Source organism: Melospiza georgiana, chromosome 15 (assembly GCF_028018845.1).
Source record: "Melospiza georgiana isolate bMelGeo1 chromosome 15, bMelGeo1.pri, whole genome shotgun sequence".
In the NCBI taxonomy this organism is placed as follows: Eukaryota; Metazoa; Chordata; class Aves; order Passeriformes; family Passerellidae; genus Melospiza; species Melospiza georgiana.
The window spans coordinates 268,712-294,650 of NC_080444.1; the positions used below are offsets into that span (position 1 = coordinate 268,712).

The 25,939-nt window shown below is 41.3% G+C and overlaps 1 protein-coding gene across 2 annotated transcripts in view; it reads left to right on the plus strand.

The window, feature by feature from the left end:
* JAKMIP2 (janus kinase and microtubule interacting protein 2) overlaps positions 1-23,387 on the plus strand; it is a 33,818-nt gene extending 10,431 nt beyond the window's left edge. Inside the window, exons 3-21 of one of the 2 annotated variants that reach the window (XM_058035115.1) lie at positions 317-814; positions 2,016-2,225; positions 3,110-3,208; positions 3,919-4,065; positions 5,791-5,931; positions 6,837-6,893; positions 8,700-8,819; positions 10,290-10,418; positions 11,409-11,492; positions 11,795-11,857; positions 12,026-12,124; positions 13,495-13,593; positions 13,930-13,983; positions 14,734-14,799; positions 15,630-15,698; positions 16,695-16,772; positions 17,383-17,586; positions 18,828-18,893; positions 19,553-23,387. In XM_058035115.1, the coding sequence (XP_057891098.1) occupies positions 317-814; positions 2,016-2,225; positions 3,110-3,208; positions 3,919-4,065; positions 5,791-5,931; positions 6,837-6,893; positions 8,700-8,819; positions 10,290-10,418; positions 11,409-11,492; positions 11,795-11,857; positions 12,026-12,124; positions 13,495-13,593; positions 13,930-13,983; positions 14,734-14,799; positions 15,630-15,698; positions 16,695-16,772; positions 17,383-17,586; positions 18,828-18,893; positions 19,553-19,603 (2,334 nt within the window). In that variant the 3' untranslated portion in view covers positions 19,604-23,387. The remainder of the gene's footprint in view (positions 1-316; positions 815-2,015; positions 2,226-3,109; positions 3,209-3,918; positions 4,066-5,790; positions 5,932-6,836; positions 6,894-8,699; positions 8,820-10,289; positions 10,419-11,408; positions 11,493-11,794; positions 11,858-12,025; positions 12,125-13,494; positions 13,594-13,929; positions 13,984-14,733; positions 14,800-15,629; positions 15,699-16,694; positions 16,773-17,382; positions 17,587-18,827; positions 18,894-19,552) is intronic. The other variant, XM_058035117.1, reaches the window with a different exon arrangement.
* The last annotated feature ends 2,552 nt before the right edge of the window (positions 23,388-25,939 follow it).

Here is a 25,939-nt window from a genome sequence, read left to right on the forward strand (position 1 = left end):
ACTTCTGGGTTAAAAAGCTTTTACACAAATGCACACATATATATGGAGTCTTATTTCTGAAGGAAATATTAAAACTACATGTAGCATCATTGTGTGAGGCAGGACACCTGGAGAAGAGTGAGGTTTTTGTTTGAGTAAAGACAATATAATCTATGTGAATACCTCAGGAGCTGGCCTCTATTTTGTTTTAGGAGTATGGAGGATTGTCTAGGGTCTCAGTGGTGTTTTTTCTCAGTTTGACATGGATGTGTCTGAGGGGGCTTGTTTTGATAATGTTACATTGGCAGCAGATGACTTTCATTTTATCTTAATGTAGGTTGCTAAGCTCGAAAGAGAAAAGACTCAAGAAACTAAGCGCATCCGTGAAGTGGAGCAACGCAAGCAGACCGTGCAGATCACAGAGCTAAAAGCCAAACTCCATGAAGAGAAAATGAAGGAGCTGCAGGCGGTGAGGGAGAACCTCATCAAACAGCACGAGCAGGAGATGACGAGAATGGTGAAAGTCCGAGACAGTGAAATCCAGCGCCTGAAGTCGGCGCTGTGCGCGCTGCGGGATGGGAGCAGTGATAAAGTACGGACTGCGCTGACCATTGAGGCTCGTGAGGAGGCCAGGAAACAGTTTGACTCTGAACGCCTTAAGCTTCTGCAGGAAATTACTGAACTGAAGTCTGCCAAAAAGCAGGTGGATGAGGCCCTTAACAATATGATCCAGGCTGACAAGATCAAGGCAGGCGATCTTCGGAGTGAGCATCAGTCCCACCAAGAGGCCATTTCCAAGATCAAATGGGAGAGTGAAAGGGATATTCGACGCCTGGTTAGTAATCAAAACAGTTCATGTGTTCTCTTAGGCCGCACTGACTTTGCATTTTTTGTCTCTTAGCTCTTTTTGCGTAACAGATCTCTTGCAATGCAACTCACTTTGAAAAAGTTTTACAGATTTTGCACTGTCATTTGTCAGGAATAAATAGATCACAGTGAGTCAGCAATAACACTGTTATGGCAGTTAACAGCTCAGATTAGGAGTGTGGTCTAATCCATGAGGATCTGGCTCTCTGATTTGTTAATACATGCAAGGTGCAAAGGGTTAGATAAAGAGCATTTGCATCTGCACTTGCAGCTTTTTGGTTTTTCCAGCCTGTGTTATAGTGTCCTAAACACAATAAAACATGGCAGGAGAGGAGAAATCTTGTGGGTTGGCCTTCGTGCAGCCTTCAGTAATTTCTGTGGAAAATTAACAAAAGGAAGCTCACACCAGCAAAGGTGACTTGTTTCCCTGTGTCGTGGTTTAGAAACTTCCCAATTTGTGCTCCCACTTTGACTTTCCAAACCATACTGACACTTGCTCACTCCCCATTCCCTGCAGTGGGCTAGAAAGGGGAATTGGAGGCACAAAAGGTAAAGATGAGATCATGAATTGAAGTAAGAGCACTTGACTGGAAACAGCAATGAAATATGTACATGAGAGAGGAGAGTGACTTAGGTGCAAAATGGTCAGCGTGGAGCCTGTGACCTGACCACAGCCATGCTACCCTCACCCAGAAGGAAGTCCTTCCCCCATCCCCAGAAAATTACATGAGATGATATAGAATAACCTCTGGCTATTGCAAAAATTAACCTTGTCCTGGCCAGAACCAGGACACACTGTCATGTGGAGAGCTGGTCCTACTTGTAATGGTAGAAAGTTGAGCTTGAAAGTTGGAATTAAAGAATTTAGAATTTAAGTAAAATAAATGGGAATTTAAACTCTCAAGAATGATACCACCACCTTCCCCCCCTCCCCAGATTCACGGTCTGCATCCTAGAGGTATATTCTTGTGTTGCCAAAATGCTCAATGAATGTGCTCCGGTGCCAAATTATGGGTATGGCTCAGACTGTGTTGTTTTACAGGCCTGGTGCAGTATGGTAGAGCAGATTTGAGGGGTGATCACTGCTCTTAAGTAAATCACACAATACAAATTGGAGAAATGTTGTTGCCTTCACATGGTAATATTGTTCTGGTGTTTCTTTCATTCAGATGGATGAGATCAAGGCTAAAGACAGGATCATATTTTCATTGGAGAAAGAACTGGAGACACAGACAGGCTATGTGCAGAAGCTGCAGCTGCAAAAGGAAGCTCTGGATGAACAGCTCTTTTTGGTGAAGGAGGCAGAGTGTAACATGAGCAGTCCCAAGAGAGAGATCCCAGGAAGGGCTGGAGATGGTTCGGAGCACTGCAGCAGCCCTGTATGCAGGTTTTACTGGTCTCTGCAAAACAGTAGCGTGGATGTGTGTTTCTTTCTGACATACCTTCTCAGGCCCTAGGAAAACATTCCCAGTCATTCATTACGGAAAAGTTAATGTCCATAGAGTCTTCAGAGGGCATGCTAGTTGGACAAAACTTTGTACTGCTGGTTTTCATCAGTTGTTCTAGTCACAAATATAACACATCCTAAATAATCAGTGCCCTTTTGAAAGAATCATCCATGAACCTAACTACCTAGAACATGCATCCTCAAAACCAGATAGAATTACCAGGATGAGCAGGGAGGGGCAAACACTGTGCGTGGAGAATCTGTGAGACCCTTAGGAGATCCTCCTCTTTGTCTGTTTCCCACAGACAGCCCTTGGGTGTCATTCACAAAGCACACAAGTCACTCATTGTGTGACTAAACAGAAGATGTTTACACAACCAATGCATATTTAAAAGCATATTTTCATATATACAAATGAGAACTAAGAAAGTGAATGTAATTGATACAGAAAGGGTTGTCCTAGCTTTTTCACCTGAGGTAGTGGCTCAACTAATAGAAGCAATCTATAGGAAAAGGGAAGGAAATTTAGAATCTTTTAGCTTTTTTATCTCTGTCATACAAATTTATCATCTGTTTGGTTGTTTTCTCTTAATTTTTTTAATGGCTTAAAATTTTCAATTAAAGTATCCCCAAACCAGATGCTTTCTCCTAAATATATATATATATATTTGCCAACATATTCAGGACTCTGAAAGTCCCTAAAGATAATTTGTTGATGATGACAGCTTAGGTTGACTGGTTTTTTTAAGGGTTCTTTTCCCAAGCATGTATTTTGAAGAGAATCAGTAGCTGTGTGACATTGTTGCCCATGCACAGGACTTGCGCAGAAACCAGAAGAGGATAGCAGAGCTGAATGCCACCATACGGAAGCTGGAAGATCGGAACACGTTGCTTGTTGATGAACGAAATGAGCTGGTATGCGAGCTTTTGCGCTGGCAGACAGAGGAGGTTGAGAGCCATGGGGAAGGGAAGGAGGGGGAGGATCCAAGGATAAAGCTGGTGATGAACATGCCTTGTCCATCCATCAGGCCCGTCACTCAGGAGGCTGAGGAGGACTTTTTATCCTAGAATAAAACAGTAATGTAACAATAAAACGTAATTGAAATTACGCGAGTACAAAATCACATCAGAGGTTGAGGCAGCAAGGCTTGTAGGACTCTGTGTGAATGCTTCTGTTCCCTCTGAGCACACAGCATGTGCTTGGTAACTTACCTTGTACATGATGAGACTTACCTTGTAAATGAAATAATGTCTGTTAGGTCTGTAGTCCAGTATTTGACCAGGTTGAAAATAATGAAGTACTGAGTCTAGGAAGAATTGGCAACTTTGAATTGATCCCTTTATCTGATTGTCTACTCTGTGGTGATATCTGTGTGTTGAATCAGGACCCTGGCTATTTAACCTGTGTATATTCCTACTTCTCTGCTTAAGGATGAGGGTGATAAATTGAACTCCTATGGGTTTTTTTATTCCTGAGCTAGAAGTCTTAATGCACTCCTTTCATATCAGTTTAGCCAGCTTCAATGTTCTTTATGTCATAATTGCAAAATAGATGTCAAGATTGCAAATTAAATGTATATTTATGTGTCTTTCATGACAATTATTAATTGCTGTTATCAATCCAGTTGAAGCGTGTCCGAGAAGCTGAGAAACAATGTAAACCTCTTCTGGAAAAGAACAAGTGCCTCACGAAGAGAAATGATGAACTTATGCAGTCTTTGCAGCGCATGGAAGATAAACTCAAAGCAGTCACTAAAGAAAATATAGAAATGGTTGGTACTGAAGAGCAAAATGAGTATTACTGGAGGATCTGTGTGTTGGTGGCCACATCTGCATAATGCATGATGTATATGAATAGAGAATATGCATTATATATAATGTGTAATACTATTGTTAAGATAGAGCCATGTTTTGGTCTGTATTATTACAGATTTGCATACCATAACATTGTGTATTATGCATACATGGGCAGTATATTTACATGAATGTATAATCACAGTTAATTATATTTTTAAAGTTAGAATATTGAATGTCAATGATTTAAAAAAAACAAAAGAGGAAAATGTTATATCATTGAGGCATGTCCTACTGTGCTATTTTTTATCTGGAACTCAAAAAAGAAGCTGTTAAGAGTGATGTTTTCAGCCAGAATGACGTTCTTGCGTCACGTACGTGTTCCTTTTAGAGCTGATGATGACAAAGTAAATTTAAGGTATGGCACTAAGCACATAGAATCTTTCCATGAAACATATGCATGGTAGGTGGATATGGGAAAGGAAGAATGGTGGTGTTTAAATCTAGTTAGGGCTATACATTTCCTATGTCAGGGCCATATGAAGTGGGGTCAAAACAGTTGTGTTTGTATATCCTTCAGATGGGATTGCCTTGATTATCAGTCTGCTTCCAGGCCCTATATTCCAACACATGCACTGATGTGGCTTTGGCATTAATGAAAAAGGAGGTGGATGTTCTGGGTTGCCAGATGTAAGCTGGCAGACTGAGACGACTTCCCTTGCTAAAGGTGTTCATGGACCTTGCCCTGACCTGTAGTAGCCACTGTCCTGAGCAGGCTAAGTGCCCTGCAATGGGAGCAGCTTTCCTGCTGATTAGGTGGAGCTGATCAGATTCACTTTCCTGTCCCACAGAAAACAGACTCTAGTGTTACACAGTTAATCCGCTTAAGGACTCTGCAATTTACCCGTGCCTGGAAGACAGATAAACTTATTGCAGGTGTCATGGATCAGAATTATTTTTCCACAGCTGTGGCAGTGCAGATCACAGTCGCTTGGAGTCTCCCACAGCAGAGAGAAAGGACTCGGGAATCTGCATGCATTAGGCATCAGTGGGCAGTACCACTGGTGCATATCTGTGGACACAGTGTATATGTGCTCAGTTAGCTCCCTGACATCTGCTCTTCACACTATGGATGCCCAAATCACAAAAGCTGTTGGTGGCTAGAGCAATTCTCACAGGTTTTAGTCATCTCCTTTCCCACATATGCTCAGGAGCAGGCAGGATATTGAGCTGTGATTACAATAGATCTGTTATCACAGTTTTTGCCTTTCCTCCTGGTGTGACTGAATGCATGTCTTTAACATGAGTAAAGCAGGTCCATTGCCTCACTGTGTGCGGTCCTACATTGAATGTCAGTAAGATTGTGAGAGTAGATACTATCTGCCTACCCACTGGACAGGGCACAGGTTCAACTCTATTTGCCACACGTGGCCAAGGAAGAGCTAGGGTATGTAGAGGCTGTATTGCCACATGGTAACTAAACAGCTAAAGCTTTATTGTTCTGGTTGAAGAACTCAGCCGTGCTGTGTTATTTTATTGTTAAGAAGTGCTGATGGACATGAATGAAAAAAATTGGTGTAGCTGAAGCATATTTAAAGGTCTGTATAGCTTAAATGAAAGGTGATGTTTAGTTTTTAACTGAAAGGTGGTCTTTTAATTGCTGGATCTTATTTTATCTCTTTTATCTTTTCTTCTTACCACAGAGAGAAAAAATAACATCACATCCTCCTCTAAAGAAATTAAGATCTCTCAATGACCTGGATCAGGCTAATGAGGAACAAGAAACTGAATTTTTAAAGCTTCAGGTCATAGAACAGCAGAACATAATTGATGAGTTAACAAGGGTATGTCCAGAGCACAAGGAAATTAGGAATGATTGCTGTGTACAGTTTATTGCTGATAGTATTTTTTCTTATAACTAGAGGTCTGAGCATTAATACCTTACCTTACCTGCTTTTAACATCCTCAGATGTTTAGGTGTAGGTGTGCATGTGTGCAGTTTACTGAATTTGTAGTGGAGCATCAGCCCCTACAACTCAAACCACAACACTGTGAATTGAGCTCCAGAACGGAATGCAGACTAAGAGCTGTGGAGCTTGGGTAGGTACCTACATGTTCACAAGGCAGGACTGTGCTGAGGTGTTTTACCATTATAACTAAGTCATGCTTAAAAAGTTCCCTTAACAGGAGGCCGGCCCACAGTGCTGTATCATGTGCTGGAAAAGCTTGTACAGCTAGACAGTAGGTTTCCAATTCTTCTGTCATTTAATGCTGATAATTCCTTTGTCAGTGAACTTTGCATTATGATACTGAGGAGAAGGAGAAGGATTCCAAAACAGGCTGTTGTCTCTTCCGAGGTATCACTGCTAGGAATGGTGAGATCGACACTCCCATCATTTAATGCCTTTGAGACAGGGGCAGCATCTCCTCATCATGGAAGGCAGACGGCCCCTTATACAGTGCCCAAAACCATGCACCAGGCGTCCCAGTGATTTTAGAGGGCAATCCCTGAGCTCCTATTGTTTGACAGCTGCTCAAGGCAAATGCACAAAGGTGTTTTTCAGGTGGATTTTAGGTGACACACATACAGATTTGGATATGAATCCTCCCTTCTACCTGGAATCAGATTCCTGTTTGAACATATGGACAGAGTCACTGGAACTTTTATTATTTATTTCCTCCATGTATTTGGCCATCTGTCAGCTTTAAAGGAGAGAAGAGAGAGTAACTTTTTAATCTTACTTTCTAGGACAGGGAGAAACTCATTCGTCGGAGAAAGCATAAAAGGAGCTCAAAACCAATCAAGGTAAGATGAAAAATGGTTTCTTATTTACAGTATTCAAGTAGGCTGTGTAGGAAAACACACTTAAACAATCTGATTAAACAGAGCTTTGTGGATTATAACATCTGCTTTAGTGATCAGGTTTATAAATTCCTTAGTTACTTTGAGAGGGCTTTTAAAATCCACTTTGAAATTCTGTTAAGGATGTGCAGCTATTTTATTTTCAGCAAAATGGGGCTCCTGTCCCATCTGTTGTCCTTCCCATGCCTGCCCCCCCTACTCAGTAGTAATAATGGTCCTTCCATTTGGTATCTATAAGTATGGTCTCAGGCTCTGTTATACTGAGAGGTACTGGCATTATCAGAGACCTTCTCATTGTTTTTCTTGCAATCTGTTTTTCACAGCACATATGGGCTAAAGCCAAATCCTTGTGCATCTCTATTCTTCAGGTGGAAATTTCTGCCTGAGATACTGTGTCATTCTCTCCTGCTCAGTTCTACATGCCTTTGACTAACCTTTGTATCACTCTGAATTATGTTAAGTCCAAAGCTGGTATAATTTACAACAATTTTAGAGCTGAGTAGTCAGGAGTGGTTTGCATAGCTCCTTTATCAGCTAGATGTGAAGCATGACTTTGCAGCATTCATGTCCCACCTCCAAAAAGTGGAAATAGGGATTCCTTGGTTGCATTCAGTCCTCCAAGGACATCCCTTAGTATGTCACCCATGTTCTTTGAAAGTCACACAGCATTATCTACACTGGGAATTTCAGACCAGTAAATTCTAGCTGTGTCATTACATTGTTTCTGTGTGGGTTGCGAAATGGTGTACAGCAGACACAGTAATATTTTCATCAGTAAATTTTATTTCTAAACCAGAGATTATAACATTGGAGAATATGGCAACTGTTTTCACTTGATAACACAATGAGCAAAAATTATAATACATGTAAAAGCTAATTGACGTCTTCGCTACATGTTTTTTGTGTGATTCAAACTCCAGGTTTGGAAGGTTTTAACCTGTCAGCAGAGTGAAAGATGTTGCTAAGAAGAAGTGCATCTTAATTGCTCATTGATCAGTTTGTCTTCAGAATTATCCATGAGCCGAGTATTTAAATGCTCAAATTGGTACCCTGAAACCAAGCCTTCAGGGTCAAGCATTTGTGTCTTCACAGGACAAATCTCACAGTTTTCATTTGATTTAATTCAGCTACGAAATTGGCAATAGGGAGGTGTCAGACATACAGCCAAACTGTGGAGCATGAGCAATTGTTTATAATGGGTGCCAGTTACGGTAGTCCTGGAAAGATGCAATAAAAGTTCCTTCATGTTAGTTTTGTATTAGCATAGCTTTCACTCATATGATCCAACAGCAATATCAGCAAGAGAAGCACCTGGACATTAAAAGTATCAGCAGTGTCTGTGAGAGAAGAAGGAGGGCTGCCTATTCTACCCGTGTTTCTAGCCCTTATGGTGTAACCTTTGCACACTACACGATGCTTTGCATGTTGATAGATGTCTTCTGAAGAACTTCTTGGTTTGCAAACAATTTTCCTGCCTTCCAGCAAGGGCAGAGACTTTTCCTCTGGCATGTTGCTGCTCACATTAGATTTTCGAAATAGACTGAGACAGACCCTTAGAAAAATTAGTCTGCAAACTTATTCTCCACCAGCACAAGACCTGATCTTCAATGGGTTTCCTTTGAGTTTGTGTGAAGATGGTAATTGCAGGGGTAGCCCACTGTTCACTTTTCACACCTCATCTTTTAATTAACTAGCAACTGCCCCCTCTGTTTACATGAAGGTTCAGAAATCACACTTTTCCTTCTATAGAGACATGTGGTGGATACGGTTTTTGGGTATGATGATGATTCTATGGACTCTGAAACATCCTCTGTGGCCTCATATAGAACAGACAGGACACCAGCAACCCCAGATGATGATCTGGATGAGGTAAGATCTGACTCTTTCCACAGACAAGTTACAGGTTTTCAAGAGATGACTTTGAAAACAAGCTCTCAGGCTCTCAAGAACACTTGGGATTTTATAGTGCATACTGAGTGATAAATACTTTTTGACTTTAATTTTGATTACTCATATACTAAAATGCTGAGAGTTTCTTCCACAGTATAGTCTGTAGAGTCTTTGATATGACTACCCTGCAATTTGAGGTGGTTTTTTTTCCTCTCATCTTTCAAGGAAACGTATCACATTTCTTGTAGCTTAAAGACATATCAACGAGTTATAGTGAATGGGATGACATCATACTGGCGACCTGTCACTAGTGGGGTTTTGCAGGGCTCCATCTTAAGCCCTGTGCTCTCCAATTTCATCATAAATTACTTGGACACAGGACTGGAAGGGATACTGAGCAAGTTCTGCGATGATACAAAATAGGGAGGAGCTGTTGACTCCATCGAAGGCCGGGAGGCCCTGCAGAGAGACCTCGATGAATCAAGAGGGCTGGGCCATCACCAACCAGATGAAGTTCAGCAAGGGAAAGTGCCAAATTCTGCACCTGGGATGGGGTAACCCTGGATCTGCAGATGGACTGGAGAATGAGATGCTGGAAAGCAGTGCCTTGAAAGAGACCCAGGGGCTGACAGAAAGTTGAATATGAGTCAGCAGTGGCCTGGCAGCCAGGGGCCCACCCAAGTCCTGGGGGCATCAGGCCCAGCATTGCCAGTCAGTCAAGGGAGGGGATTGTCCTGTTGTTCTGCTCTGCTCTGTGGTGGTCTCACCTTGACTATTGTGTGCAGTTTTGGGTGCCGTAATATAAGAAAAATATTAAATTGCTAGAGAGTGTTCAAAGGAGAGCAACAAGGATGGTGAAGGGCTTTGGGAGGAAGCTGTATGAGGAGCAACTGAGGTCACCTGGTCTCTTCAGCCTGGAGAAGAGACTATGGGGAGACCTCATTGCAGTCTCCAGCTTCCTCATGAGGGGAGGAGGAGGGACAGACACTGATGTCTTCTCTGTGGTGACCGGTGACAGGGCCTGAGGGAATGGCGTGAAGTTGTGTCAGAGGAGGTTTAGGTTGGCTATTAGAGAAAGGTTCTTCACCCAAAGCATGACTGGGCATTGGAATGACCCCAGGGAAGGGGTCACAGCACCAAGCTTGACAGAGTTCAAGAAGTGTTTAGACCACTCTCTCAGTGACTCTTGGCGATGGTGCTTTGCAGGGCCAGGAGTTGAACTCAATGATTCTCGTAGGTCCCTTCCAACTCAGCTGATACTGTGATATAAATGCTGTATAATCTCCCCATTTTTTAATTTCAGATCACAGCAAGCTCACTGTGATCCAGAACACTATTCGAATCAAGACCTGTAAAGCAGCTACTGTGCTTAACAAATCACTTTTGCATTCTTTGCTTTGACAGTGCTTTGCTCTCCATGGCTTAGACATGTCACTTCTTATTCTTCAGGGTTTAGCAGCAGAAGAGTCAGAGCTGCGGTTTCGACAGCTGACGAAGGAGTACCAGGCCCTGCAGAGAGCGTATGCACTGCTGCAGGAACAGACAGGAGGGGTCATAGATGCTGAAAGAGAAGCCAGGGTCAGTATTTGAGAGTTACAGTATTTCATTGCTGTCAGGACAAGAAACCCTCAAAGGGACATACAATGGAATGGTGCTACATACAGCATCCATAACACTGAGAAATGTCTGTTCACTCATTTACTGAGTACATTTTGAAAGAGAGTGACCATTAAGAATGGACACAATCACTCAGTTTACAGGAAGCTGTCCTCCACCTAAACCTGAAAACTGCAGTCAGGCAGGCATGCCAAAGCAGACAACTCTGCAGCCTGACACAGAATCACAAGGGTTTTCTCATCATTTGTCTAGGTGTGATGGGAGTTGGGTTTTAAAGGCAAATGAAGGCCTGTGGGTTTTCACAAAGGCGCACATTGCACCAACTTTAGGAACACCTGAATGTTTCTAACAGATAAGTGCAAATTACATTTAAATTTTAATATGATGCAGGCTACAGTAAAACTTCCAAGGCTAAAAATGTTGTCCCTCTAATAAAATTATAGAATCATTCAGGCTGGAAGGAACCTCAGGCAGTCTCCAGCCCAAATTCTTGCTCAAAGCAGTTAGCTGTGAGATAATACCAGTTTTTTTAGTATTTAGTTGAGTCAGCTCTTGAAGAACCCCCTGGCTGTTAAATTTGCCTCTTCCCACTACCTGTTGCCACTCTGATCTGCTAAGCACTTTTTTTGTAATTTAGGGATTGCCCCTTATGAGGATCTTGGAGCAGAGCACCCCAAATACCTGAGCTTGTGTTTTGCTGCTCCAATGCAATCCATGGTGGAACAGGCTTGGGTGGGGAGTTGGGGCTGATCCACTGCTCTGTTCTCTTGTGTCATCTGTGTGTCAGTCTAAGGGGTGGCACAAAACTTCACCAAGTCAGAATCTTTCTAATGGTTGCTCACTCAGTGGAACTGACAGCATGAAGCTAGGCTCTGCTGGTTTTGGTTTCCTTTTTATACCAGTCACATTGCTGGCTTTGTTACTCATTAATGTGGTGCTTGACTTCAACAGGCTCAGGAGCAACTTCAAGCTGAAGTCCAGAGGTATAAAGCCAAAATAGAAGATCTGGAGAAAACTTTGGCTCAGAAAGGGCAGGTAAGTAATTCTTGTGTGTTTTTTTCCCCTATTCTGTATCTTACCCGCTCTGCTTACAAAATACCAAGCACAACTTCAGTATAAACTTCCATGAGATGTAATGTTGCCAGTCAGTAAACATGCAGATCTGGCGAGTTCAGAAGCCTTGCTACACCTTGGTAAACTTCAAATGTTGTTGTTCTGTAAAAGACAGCTTGTTCCTGTAGGATGTTAAAGCCTGAATATTGTGACTCCAATGTTCAATAAATGTGCACAGCTTATGGAATTTGACTATTCTGTAATACTACTACTTCATTCAACAGGACTCACACTGGGTGGAAGACAAGCAGCTTTTTATTAAGAGGAACCAAGAGCTTTTAGACAAGGTATGTTCCAAAGGTTTGCATGTTCACTCTGAAGGGTTATCTGGATCCTGTGAGACATCTTAAGTGTTTAGATTTTGCACAGGCTATGCTACCTCAACTACTACTCACCAAATACTTTATGGTTCTTGTAACAGTCACACAGGTGATGATTTTACATATTTCTGTTAGATAGAGAAAACGGAAGCAGAAAACAACCGTCTGCAACAGGAGCTGCAGGATGCGCGAGACCAGAACGAGCTGCTGGAGTTCCGCAACCTTGAGCTGGAGGTGATGCATGTGCTTCTTGCAGTAGAGCTGGTAGAAAATTAAATGACTGCACTTGCATGGACACCGGCTTTAATCAAGGATTTACACAAGTGTTGTAGCAATAAAACAGAGTAACAAATCAGGCCTAGCATTTTTAATTGTGAGCTGAAGTATGTCAGCTCTAGTATCCTGGAAATAGTAAGCACCATACTCAGCTGGTTCACTTTAGCCTGAGCCATGTGCCCAGTGTGCAAAGGCATGCTTAACTGATTAACATGAGTGTGCCTCTTAGCTGCCACACCTGTGGGCATGATTTTTCTAATACTTGGAGATGCCTGTCTGCCCATGTATGAGTGCTGTTCCTTTTGCGGGCACTGGACACATTCCCTGTTGAGCAGCTCTTACATGACCTGCAGTGGGTGCAAACAGTCTCTCAGGTGACACTGGACATTGGTGCAGGAGCTTTAGAAGCCTCTGCAGGACCTCAAGCTTCCTCTTCCCAGACTGCCTCTAGTTCCAGACTCTTCTTTGGAGTGCCAGCCAACCAAAATTTCACCTGCTCTCTTCCCCAGTGTAAGATGGTTTATTTTTTATTTGTTCTTTTCAGTTGCTGTCCAAGGGCAAATACATTTGCCACACAGAGACCTTCCTGGTTCTCATAACTTAATGCTGTGTCAGACTTGCCCCTTATTCATAGAACTGTCCTACAGTTTTACCTGACGGCTGTGTTTCCATATGGCAGGGAGCTGAACTGATCAAATGAATTACGTATTCATAAACCAAAAATATGTGTGAAACTAAAGTCTAATCTTTACTTCCATGCTTGCCTGAATACCTGAAAGGTATGAGAAATAGCATCTTCAGTTTTTTTTTCTTGTCTTTGGTCCTTTAAAACTGCAGAAATATTTGTAAATTTTAAGCAATAAAGGTCTATAAATAGCTATGTCGATCAGTTTTTTTGAACATATGGTTTTCCGCAGATGTTAGAATGTGTAGCATACCAGGATGAGGAAAATATGTAATCTGAGTCTCCCAATATCTGAAGTCAAACACCTGTTTCTAAAGGGAGTACTTACAATCATGTACAGTTGTTCAACACTTAATAAAGCAAATCACTTGAATCTTAGCTAGGTGACAGCCTTTCCACAGCCAGTTTGCAAATTGGCATAATTTATCAAATAATTTCCTGTTAAGTAGTTACATTGGATTTAGGATCCTGTCCGACTTGGCTCACTTTTTCAGACTAGGTCTACATGATTCTTTCCTTGGCTTATAGAATGAAGAGCTTGGCTTTGCAAGCCAAGCATGATAGAAACAGCAGCTATGGCATTCTCTATGTGCATCTCCTTCATTCTAATAGATTCTCTAGCATCTTTTCAATTAATTTGCAGGAAAGAGAGAGACGGTCCCCACCATTTAATCTCCAGATTCACCCATTCTCAGATGGTGTGAGTGCTCTACAGATCTACTGCATGAAGGAAGGGGTTAAGGTAGGTCAGTTATATAAAGGAGTGCTTCTCCCTAAGGAGAAGTGGGAGGAGTGGTGGGTGCTGCCCATATAATCCATTACAAATAACTCCACTTGACTTTAGGTATTTAAAAATGGTCTAATGTAAGAGTGTGGTGACAGACACAGTTCAATTAGACTCAAAATTCTCTCCATAATGATAAAATCTGGTTCAAAGGCAATTGAAATCAATGTATGATGCATTTCCATAGGATAGAACAAAATGGCTGACTTCCATGTTGTTCATAGGATAGATGGATATTACAGCCTGTTGTGGTGAAGGTGGATGCCATGCCTTTACCTTACTCTCTCTTTGCAGGATGTCAGCATCCCAGACCTTATAAAGCAGTTAGACATCCTAGGTGATAATGGGGTAAGTTGAAATGGGAGATATTTTGTCTTTACAAGCTGCATTTTGTACAGTGCGGTAAGTTTTATGTATAGTTATGACTATTTTCAAAGATACTTGTTAAATTATGCATGTGTTCTGTACGGTTTAGCAGACTGGGAAGAATGTCTAAAGACTACTAATATTGGGGACTGGGCCCTGTTCACTCAGGAAAACACATGAAGGAATTCAGCAGTCTGAGTAAACCACTCTTCATCAGGACTAGGATTCTTTCTTACAGTTTCACAAATAGGCAAGAATAATCAAATTCCCTGTGGCTTTCTAAGAGGGCTTAGCTGCTCATGTAAAAGAGATGCTGTATCTCTGGCCAACATTAGATACGTCTTAAAAAAGTTTATAAGAAATAAAAACAAAAGATCATTATTGTCCATTCATGTGCTGATGTAGATCAGCACTGTTTTTACAAAAGCTTTAATGGAAATTCAGCTTTGTAAAACTAGCATGAAGACAAACAAATGGGTCTAATTTTAGTTTACATTTCTCTTAAGGTGTAATGGAATGAATGATACAATTAATCCATATCATGTAGAAAGGCAAAACTAGTGGTCTTCTTAATATAATATGTAAACAGACTCTGAATGTTTCAATGGAAACTGAATACTCAGTACTACAGGTATCCTCTGAAAACTGTAGAGCTGGTTTGTAGGCTGGATTGTCTTTGTTCATGAAGGAAACTGCTGCCAATTTTCCTCTTTCCTGTTAATCTCTTCACAGAATTTAAGGAATGAAGAACAAGTGGCCATAATTCAGGCTTCCACGGTATTGTCCTTGGCAGAAAAGGTAAATCACATGCTTGCTTTTCTCACGTGTTATCTAAAGCCTCATCTGCACATTTTCTGCCCTGTTGTTGTCATCAATATTGTTAAACTTTCTACTGTTGGGAGTATTCCCCAAATAAAATAAACTGTGCCAGCACAGTCCTAAACACCTTGCTGAAGCAGCAAAAATAACAAACTGAGCTGGCCCAAGCTGTGCAATGGAAAAAACTACAAATACAAAAATAATATGAAACAAAACTTGCAATTGAAAACCGAATGAGAAATCATCAGAAATTTAAGCTGTAATTAGATAAAGTTTGGGATTTACAGTCCTGAGATTTCTAAAGCTTCCAAAAGATCTGTATGCCAAAATATCACTGAAAGTATGTGTCTGTATTTCTTGTTTCAAAAATTAGGAAGAAAGTGGAGAGTGATTAAAATTGCTTTCTAAGGCTCAAATGCAGCACGCAGATTTCAACATGACAGCTTACAAGGATTCTGCACAACAATGCCTCTGCTTCAAACAGAACTGCCATAAAGCCAACTAAGCTATTTTTGAGATGCTATAGACCTATTGTTGGCCTTTATGCATGGGATGGAATGGGTTCCTTGTCCATCAAAGGGTGTGTGCTTTTCCATCTTCTGGTGACCCAGCAGTGGTGATCCTTTTGCTTGCTTCCCTGCCTAGTGCTACATGCAGACATCATGGCCTCTGTCACAAACAGCCTCAAGATAAGCCCGCAGCAATAGGCTGCTAAAAACAGACTAACAAGATGCTGTACATAGCTCATTTGGCACTGCTTGTGTGCTAGAAAACACAGCAGGTTACAGGTCTCATTGTCTTCTCTCCAGTGGATCCAGCAGATTGAGGGAGCTGAAGCTGCTCTGCATCAGAAGATGATGGAACTGGAAAGTGATATGGTAAGAAAACTTTTCTTACTACACGTTTTAGGGACACTGATTGTGTCACACTTACTTGATGTGCCAAAAAATAACTAGGAAAGTGTATTGACAAATGAACTATGCACCTTTTGTCTGATTATTGGTGAATCCATAAAATTGTTCCTGGTCCAGTTCACATGCAGAATAACAGTAACAGAAAGAGTAAAAGTTTAAAAAATGCCTCTCTTTCTACGAGGATGACTGTTTATTAACAAGTACCGAGGGTTCAAAGGTTTCTCAATAATTTTCAGAGGTGCATGCATTGTTTGTCTCATAAGATTCACAGCCTAAACATCAGCTATTGTATTGCATTTTATTCAGGACCAGCATGTGAGAAATTGTTGAACTGAATCATAACACTGTTGGCTTTCATTACACACTAAGTAAAGTTAATACCTTACCCTGTTCTTATTCGAGTTAATGGCAGCAGCCTGCAAGATGAACAAACATAACTACAAGAATTAGCAGTAGTGGCTTGTTTTGTTCCTGTGATATGTCTGTACTTAAGTCGGTTCAGCTTAAGGTGGACTGATAAGATAAAGCACAGCAGCTGCTCCCAAGAAATGTGAATGTATAGTTAGTTCCTCTTTAGTTCAGTCCACTTTTACACCTCTTCAAAAATAAGAGGAGGCACAAAAAGAGTAATTCCTGATGCCAGAGGAAGTATCTTTAGAAAAATCACAAAGAACACCCTAAATTTCACTACTGAAATGCCAAACAGTACCACTGAAGCCAACAGAGAGGATGGATTTAGTTCCATGTACATCAGACATATTCACTTACAAGAGCAATCTACAGCTATTTGCCCTTCCTTCTTTTCTAGCTGAGTCAGGTATTAATAACTCTGCTGAGTATCAGTCTAAAACGAGTCTTCTTGTCCTGCTGAATTAGATATCTGTAAATGATTTGATAAAAATTCCTAAAGTATTTGGAGTAACTAATTTGTTTTTCTGTCCAAATGATCCTTCATTGTAGGAGCAATTTTGCAAAATAAAAGGTTATTTGGAGGAAGAATTAGACTACAGAAAGCAAGCTCTTGACCAAGCGTACATGGTATGTACAAAAGGAAATTCTGCAGCACCTACTGGCCAGCTCTGCAATAGCACGCAGATTTTTCTTGAATCAGGAGGAGAGATTTTTGCTTTTTTGTTAGTATTGGATTTTTAAAAAATTGTTCTTTCCTCTTTCTTCTGAGTACTAGCATGCAATCTGCACAGCTTCAACACATTAGCTCACCTTTTCATGTCATAAAAAGGCACATCTCCTGAAGTCTGAAACTCGTGTCAGTTTAAGGCAGATATTGCTCATTAATATTGGCTTGTCCAGCTGGAGTTTTTTAGGGCAACAGGTGGAAATTTTAGAATTGGTGAAATAATTTGCACTTCAGATAGAAACATTCCGTCCAACTCTAACTCCATAAAAAAAGAGTAGAAGTGAAGGATTTCAGTGAAAGTTAATATTAGAATACTCTAAAAATAAATGTTCCTATCCTTTTTTCAGAACATAGAACCATTTTCTGAGTTTAGTTTTTCACATTTTTGCACACTTGAGCACAGGGACTGCCTCTCATGCAGGGGTCTGAATCTGCCACCAATCCCCCAGTTTCCAATGTGCTTTAAACCATGTTTCATCTCTAATTGACTTTTGGTATTGCATCAACCAGAGGATCCAGGAGCTTGAAGCCACCTTGTACAATGCTTTGCAGCAAGAAACAGTGATAAAGTTTGGGGAACTACTCACTGAAAAACAGCAGGAAGAGCTGAGGACAGCGGTAGAAAAGCTAAGACGTCAGATGCTGAGGAAGAGCAGAGAATATGATTGCCAGATTCTTCAGGAGAGGATGGAGCTGCTCCAGCAGGCTCATCAGGTAAGAAGAGGAAACCACACACATGTGGTATCTTCTCAGCCTTTCTTTGTAAGAACACAATCTGAGCTCAAATCTAAGCAAGCTGCAGGCCATGAGGGAGCCTGGCATCCAGCTTTTTGAATTGTCTCTTACTTTGTTTTTTCTGTGCGTGCAAGCACACATGATACTAGCTTGTGCAAGATTATTCTGGCATATTTTGAGTTTTAAAATTCTAGCCTTAAGTTTTCATCCAGAATTCTGTCTGCACAGTTCTAGCTTTGTAATAAAAATGGTCATCTCTAGTTACTGGACGGGGCACGAGAGAAACGGAGTAAATGCTGCTGGCTCGTATGGCACAGGAGAGTTGTCTGTTTTTCCAGATACTACTTGTCCCTCCCAAGTGGAGATTTGTACTTTTCACTGCTGAGATAAGGTACTGCATTTTATCTTAAAAGACTGTTGTTTGCTGCTCTGCAAGCTGTGAGGTCCCAGAGCAAAATGGCAAATTGTCACAGCACATTGAATAACATGAAAGCTGCACCATGAAACAGATCTGACTCACACATTTATGGGAGTAAGAGAAGAAGCACATCCCCAGTGGTTAGGGGGAATTGGTTCACAGGAAGGCTCAGCTCTCACAGTTTTGCCTGATCCTGAGTTGGGCACTTGAGACTGGGTCCATCTTTTGATGCCAGGCCTTTGCAACATAAGAAGCTTCTTGATTTTAAACATGCCAGCTGCCCCGAGGGACACTGCCCTGAGGGACGCTGCCACAGCAGTTTTGACTTCTCAGAATGACTCTGAGCCAGCCTCAGTTGGAAGTGGCTGAGAGGCAAAGGAAGGAGGAGGTAGCCAAGCAACAGAACAGGGGGCTGTGGGCAGAAACTGTTGTACGAGACATTCCACCTGAACATCAAAAAGAATTTCTTCATTGTGTGAGTAACCAACCACTGATCAGATTACCCAGGGAGGATGTATAGTTTCCTTCCCTGGAGATATTACTTATCAATCATTTATACTAATTTCTAGCATTTAAGGATCCAGATACATATATGCAGGATCATATTTTGAGCAGTTGCACACATGGTAAAGCTGTGGTTTGGCGGGATGAGTGGATCGAGTCACAGTATGACACAAGATTGTCCCTGCCACAGAAATGCATTTGTTGATTTCTAGGGTTTTGGCCCTTGGAACATTAAACTACTTAAGTGGGATAGATTTACTGAGAATTCAGTATATATGCTTTCTTTTCTGATTTCCAGAGGATCCGAGATTTAGAAGATAAAACTGACATCCAAAAGAGACAAATTAAGGATCTGGAGGAAAAGGTTGGTTCTGTTATCCTTTGAAGCGCACTGATTAACTTTGTTTTGAAAGTAGTCATCCAGTTCTCTTGAACTATATGAGCTTTTTGTTCTGCTCAGTCAGCTGCACCTGTTGGTGGTGGTCCACTGTCCTTTCTTTTCAGTTTGTGTCAGTAGATACAGACTTTAATCTTAAAACACTACATTACATTATTAAACATGTAATGGTGAGTGTTTGATATGGGTGTGTGTAAGTACTATAAACATACATGTATACATATATATAAGTTTATATTTATGTATTTATATATCCAGGCTATTTCTAGCATGGATTGCAGCCTCTGTCTTTTAACATGTTTAAAAATACCACACATGCTATTTTTGTTACCTAGCTTTATGACTTGTCAGCCCCTGGGGTATCATGATGTGATAGTTACACCTCAGGCTTTCAATATGGTGCCAATTGTAATCCATCACCAAAATTATTTGGATCTGTTTTCTAAGCCTGGGGGGTGGTGTGGTACTTACAGAAGTAATGAGGGTAACAGTGTTACCCTCATTAGTAATGAGTAACAGTGTTTTCTGAATTAATAAATACTCTGAGTTGTTCTACAGAGTGCAACAATAATTCTGATGCTTACAATGCCTCACAATTTTTACACAGTCTTATTTTTCTTCTGCAGTTTCTATTTCTGTTCTTGTTCTTCTCTCTTGCCTTTATTCTTTGGCCTTGATGTCAATGTGCCTCTTGGAAAGGTAAGACTGTTTTATTTATTTCCGCAAAACTAGCACTTCTTGCACAGACCGGAGGATCACATCCTTGTGTGTTCTTGTGGATGTTTGGAGTCAGCAAATGCAGCAGGTTGTTGTCGATTTGCAGTAGTTCACAGTAGGGGGTTGTTGTACTGCCAAGCTGCTGGTGATATTGTGCTATTCATAATTGTAAAAATAAAAGCTAACAAGGAATTTCACAGTATCAAAAAGCCAAGGGAATTGCAGGGGAAATTTAATGTTGATGTTTACAAAGGGATGCAGATGGAAAACAGTTAAAATAACCTCAACCGTAAACACACTCTGAACTAGCACTGAGGAAGGAGATCAGGATTTTGAAACAAGTAGAGCAGCAGCTCTACTTTTTAAAACAAGTGTCCCGTAGCAGGAAAAACACAAAGAAAGACAAGGAAGAATGATCAACTGCTGAGAGACAGGAAGGGAGAGATAGAGAAATGGAAGGATTTTTCTGGCTCAGGAAGTGACACTGCTAATAGGAGGTATTGGAGAGATCTAAAAAATTTGTCATAGAATGGATGGACGGACGGACAGACAGCTTGCTATTGTTCACCGTCTAATAGAATCAATTACCATGTAACAAGCTTAAAGAAACAAAAATTAATAGTTAAGGATACAGGTGGTAAAGAAGTCTTTCACGGTATGCTTAGCAGCTGAAAGTTCTGAATTCAAAAGGTAATGTGAAGATGGGGAAATAAATCAGAGAACTATAATGGTCCCATTTTTATCTGTGCCTAGCCACTTCCAGAACAAGGATGCTGGGCTAGGACAATTTTTCTTTTGATCCAGGATAACAAAAGTAGAATACAGCATAGAAAACATAATGTTAAAGTCTCAAGAACATGTAATGACAGCATAATTTTCTGATTTGAGGACAGACCCATACCATTAAATTTCTCAGTCTCTCTTGTCTCTGGCTTCAGCTGTGTTAATGAATAATTCCTCTGCTCTCCACCTGATAAAATGAGATACAGTTGTGTGAAATATGTTCTGCCCTTCCACCATTTGTACCAGCTCATTTTTTGTTTCCAGATACAATTCAAGGTATTGATTATAATTAAGTGGTATGGGTCATGTTTGGTGGGTTTTCCTTTTCCCTTTAAGGAAAAGCCCCTACTTCGTGTTTTATTTCAGCTAGATCCAAGCTTTCATTTGCAGTTTTGTGCTGATGCAGAGACAACTCTCAGAATTAGTCACTTCAACTGGAATCCACTGTGTCCTTGTTTGGCCAGACCTCAAAATGAATGTTTCCATGGGCTGAGGCAGTAATATACCTGGAGGTTGGCTTGAACGGGGAGCAACCCATAGAGAGGAATTAGGAGAAATGCAGACAGATCAGTGATCACAGGTCTTGTGAACAAGAGTCAGTATCATTATCAAGTTGCTGCAGTTTCAAACATACTGCCTTGATCCAGTGATTATGAAACACAATAACTTATGACTGCATTAATTGTGTTCCTACTGCAGGATTTCTGAGAACCATGGTACAGCATAGTATAGCTGTGAGATGTTTTAGGTATCTCTGACTGGTGGAAGTTTGACTTCACAGTTTCTTGCTTATTCATAATGGAGAAAAAAATTAGAAACTCTTCTGAAGTGACCAAATTGTGGACAGAATAATTTTAAGAAGCCAAGATTTTCACAGTACACAGTAGTAGCAAATAACTTTCTATGACTATGTCTTTTGCTGTACCACAGAATCATGAGTCTAGAACAAGCAGTCAACCTAGAGGGAGATTCCAAATTTGAAAAAAATATTGGATTTAAGGTGCACCTTGGAAAATCACAGGAACTTGTAGTGACATTTGTGAGAACCTGCCTGCATGACTTTTTTCCATTTGCCTGTACTGTTGTCCTTTTTTCGTTCCTGTCACAACTGAAATAATGTCCTTGTGCAGCATATGAGAAAAACTTGGGCAATAAGAGGTTCAGAGTTTTCTATATATACAGTTTGCATCTACATTTTCCACCTGTGTGGGTATGGCATTGGTTCTCTAATGAGTGTTTGCCTCTTCTAGTACAGCTACAGAATTAGTGAGCTTTTACGTCCTAGTATTACCAATACCAATCTGCTAATACCATTTGCTAATAACACTTAGGTCCTTTTGGCCTAATTTTTGAGGGCAGGTATTGGCTGGTTAGAAAAGCTAATGAGATGCTTGAGGTCAGAACTCCGTATTTTTCCTAAGTTCTAGGAGGTTTGCTATTTTTCACTTGGAGTCATCCTGCCTCCATGGGCTGCTGGGTCCTGTTCAGCTCTTGCTCTTCACGGAGCTGATGCACATCTTGTTGTAATGTTCATTGAACAGGACTAAAAATCAAAACAATATAAACATTTTTTGTGCTGTCCTTAAGGCATACACGACTGTCCCAGCTGCACAATTGACCGATGTCATTGCAGGGGAACTTACATGGATCCATTAGGGATTGTGTCAAGAATTCACTTCCCTCCTCACACCCTTTCTCTCTCCACCCTCCACCCCCCATTCTGGCCCAATCTCCTTCAATGGGTTTTCCTCTTGTTTTACATAACATCTAAGGTTTAGCAGGTGTAAATCCCTTCGAGATCACTTTGTTGAGCCCAGGAATGCTGCTCTGACTACAATGCCAAGATGAGTTTCACTCATTGAAGTCACTGTTGCTCCATAATGGCTGGTCCCTGGAGCACACAGGGGTCCAGTTCCCCATAGAGAAGATGAGAAGCATCAGCAGGAGCTGAAATGTGGGTTACAGCCCCATAAAGCCTGCTAGGCAGTTGTGGCACTCCTAGGACCACTCAGGAGGTGAAGGGTTCTTTTTCCTTTCCCATCCTTCTTTTACATATTTGGCTTGATGAACATCAGGTGGGGATCAACAAGACAGATTACGGTGAGCTGAGTGACAGAGGAAAAGAGCCTTGACAGTAGTGGAGATACAGTGACTTAGAGAATCGACATTGACTGTGAAGGTGGAAAAGTCTTACGGGAGAGGTGTGTGTGGGGGATATATAAACTCAATGCTTTTCCAGAGGATCTGCACTGCTGTGAACTCCCTTGAACTGTAAAGACAGCTGCAGCAGGCCCAGCATCACAGCACGCATGATACCTGTAGAGTGTTTTACCAAGGCCAGTCACTCCACAGGTGCAAAGCATCAAGTCTTGTAGCAGTTCCTCAAAAACAAGGTAATGGTAAGCTCCTCATCCCCTGCCTTCACCCCTGCATTTTCCTCTATGGGATCCTCTCCCCTCAGTATCTGAGGGGCAATCTCCAGACACAGGCAATTTGGGAATGGTGTTGGCAAGAAGGAGAGGGATTTTAGCAAAGTCATATTCTCCAAGGCTGGAATACATGGAATTGGAGAGAATAACTAACATTGATTTGTGTTGCCCATTCACGTTAAAAAACACCTGCCTACCCAGGTGATTTAATTCAGCAAAGGTGAGCACGGCATGGGGAGTGTGCCATCAGCATTTCTTCTTACAACTACTGAGCTGTATATTTTGTCATATGTATAATATGCTATATATATATACTACAAAACTGCTTTACTTCTACTGGATGGAAGTGAACTGTCGTAGCCTTATCATAAGGGACTTCATACAGATCCCATACAAAACAAACAAAAAGCCCAGCTCATCCTGGGGAGCCACTTGATGGTGAAAAGTCTTTGGTTTTGTTCATGCCTTGGTGCAGTTTATCCTTTGCCAGTCTTTTAACCAGGAGAGAGAAATCCACAATGTGGTCACAGACGATACCTTCTGGTTTCCTTCTCACCCAGAGTGAACACTTGACTCACTGCTGCACTGCAATAACAAAGGACAAGAATGTGCAAATGAAGGAAGCCATGTGCAGCAGATGCAGTATCCAGACCAGAAGCGCTCTCATTCCTGTTTATATGGGATTTTCCTACCTGCATTTTCTCTGTGCTTGTGAACATATGTATTCACTTATTTGTGATCACATAAGGAAGTGTGGTCTGTGTGGATTTTGCACCCAGTGAATTTTACTATGTAGGCTTAAATGCTGAGATAACAAAGACAAAATATGCCCTTTTTTCCCTGGTCTCAAACCTGAGAACCAAAGTTATTTTCTATAGGTAAGGTAGGCTTTCTCAGAACATCAGCAGTTTCTGTTTGCCTCAGTGCTGCATTAGCCAAAATTCTGGGCTTGCTCTGACACCCCAAGGATATTGCCTGCTGCCATGGCTCTTGTTATGGGTGAATTGTAGGCAGCTTTGGTTCAAGAGTCATTGAAACTTATGCATACTACTCATGTGAACATGCCCATGGGGACTTTTATGCACCTCAGGGTTGAACTTCGTGGGGTTTCAATGGACAAGCTTATCAAAATACACAGAATTCTCACAAGTGCTTTTCATGCAGACAAAACCAGTTTCATACTGATAGCTACAAGAACTAGCCTTTTCAGCTTCCTGATTGATATATTGATTCTATCTTGGAAAATCTGGGATAGGTAGGTAGAGGAACTTAGAAGCTTATACCTTATCTGATACAGATGTTCTTCTTTTTTTTTTTTTTTTTTTTAACTTTTAGAGTGCCCGACCACACAGATAAGTCCTTATAAAGGCAAATGCTTCCACCCCTCGATGAAGAGAATATTGTTTACACCTATTTTCAAATGTATAAAAATGAACAACCTGTAGCCAAGACTGCAACCACCTTGTATTTTAAAGCCATCACTCAAAATTTGTTACCTGACAATTCCTGTCTAAAGCTATGATATATGCTGCATCTAATGAAATCCTGTATGTTGAAATTACAAAAGGGGAAGAAAAATAAACTGATAACCTACATCACCTAGGAAGAACTTAAAGGGAAGGGACCACTTTCAGCTGATCAAGTCAGTGTGTCTTGGGCATGGAACCAAAGTTACAATTGAAAAATCTATTCCTGCTGTGCAGGGCAATCATTTAAATGTTTCCCTGTCATCTGACAAATGGATCAAAAATGAACAGATGAGAGTAGGAGAAACTCAAGAGATGCTGACAACAAAGTGTTCAATTTGAAGTATGTTGCTTTCTCGCTGCAGGGACTCCTGCTCTCCCTCTTTGGTTTTAACCTCAGGAACAAATGACAGCTGCAATGTGGAAGGAAGAAAGGAAAAAAGCCCAGTCTGTGTTACTGCAGGGTGGGCAGGACAGAGCACCATGTTTTGTGCTTGAGATTGTTACACAGCGCCACCTGCCTTGGCCAAGGCATGGGAGAAGAGGGTGGATGGCATGAGGAGGGTTTCCAGTGGAGCTGAAGCCTTATCTCTCTTCACCATCCCTCCATGAAGAACAGCCTGTCTATTATCAGATACTTTTCATACTCTTTAAAGACTGCCATTGAGATAATAAAACCAAGACTATACTTGGTTTCACTATAGAGTAACCACTGAATTGGACCTACAGAATAGCTTCTGAGAAAGAAAAGAGATGTTGGAGGACAGGGCAGGGAGGAAAGCTAATCCCCTTATCCATGTGACATGATTCACAAAGCATCAGCTTCCAACTGTTTTGTCCCAGCTTGGAAAAAATGTTTTGGTTCAGCTTGTCAACTGACTTTGTTGGCTTCCTGATCAATGATACATAGATCAAAAATGGGGAAAAACATTGTGAACACAACCTTATTACAGATAAGAAATATTGCTAGTCTGTTTAGATTTTTTCCACAGTTAAGAGTAACTAAAAGTAGTTTTCATTTGAAAGCATTACTTACCTCTGTAATCATGAAGCCTGGAACCCAGCTGTGGTGCTCCCTGAGGTCATAGGTCCATGCACCCATCACTTTGTCAGAAATGTAGGTCCATGCACCCCTGCAGTCTTTCAGAAGAGCAGTCCCTGGGGAGCACAATGCCTGCAGCAATCACTGTGGGTCCTGTGCTGAGGGAAGGAGTGCAGCCAGCTGCACCCACCCTCCCTTCTCACTGACAGTACACTTCTCATGCCTCTGGTTTCATCTTCTGCGGAACGGAGTCCTGCCTGTTCAGACTTTGGATTCCTGTGGCCAGGCTCTATCTGCAATGGAGCCTTAATTTTAACTGGAAGAAATGGATTTCTGTACTAAAAACTAGCAAATTAAGGGCCAAAATACAGCTTGTGCATTACTTACACCTTCAAAGCAGGGATCACATGTACCAACATCTTACGCACATCAGAAGCTTTTAAAGAGCTTTCGAAGAGTTTTTCAAAGATCTTCTCCTTTGCTTGCCTGTTTACTTTTACAGACAAAGCAGCTGAGGCACAAAGCAGTGAGGTTACTTGCTGGAGCAACTCAGCACATCAAAAGCAGTTCCTTAGC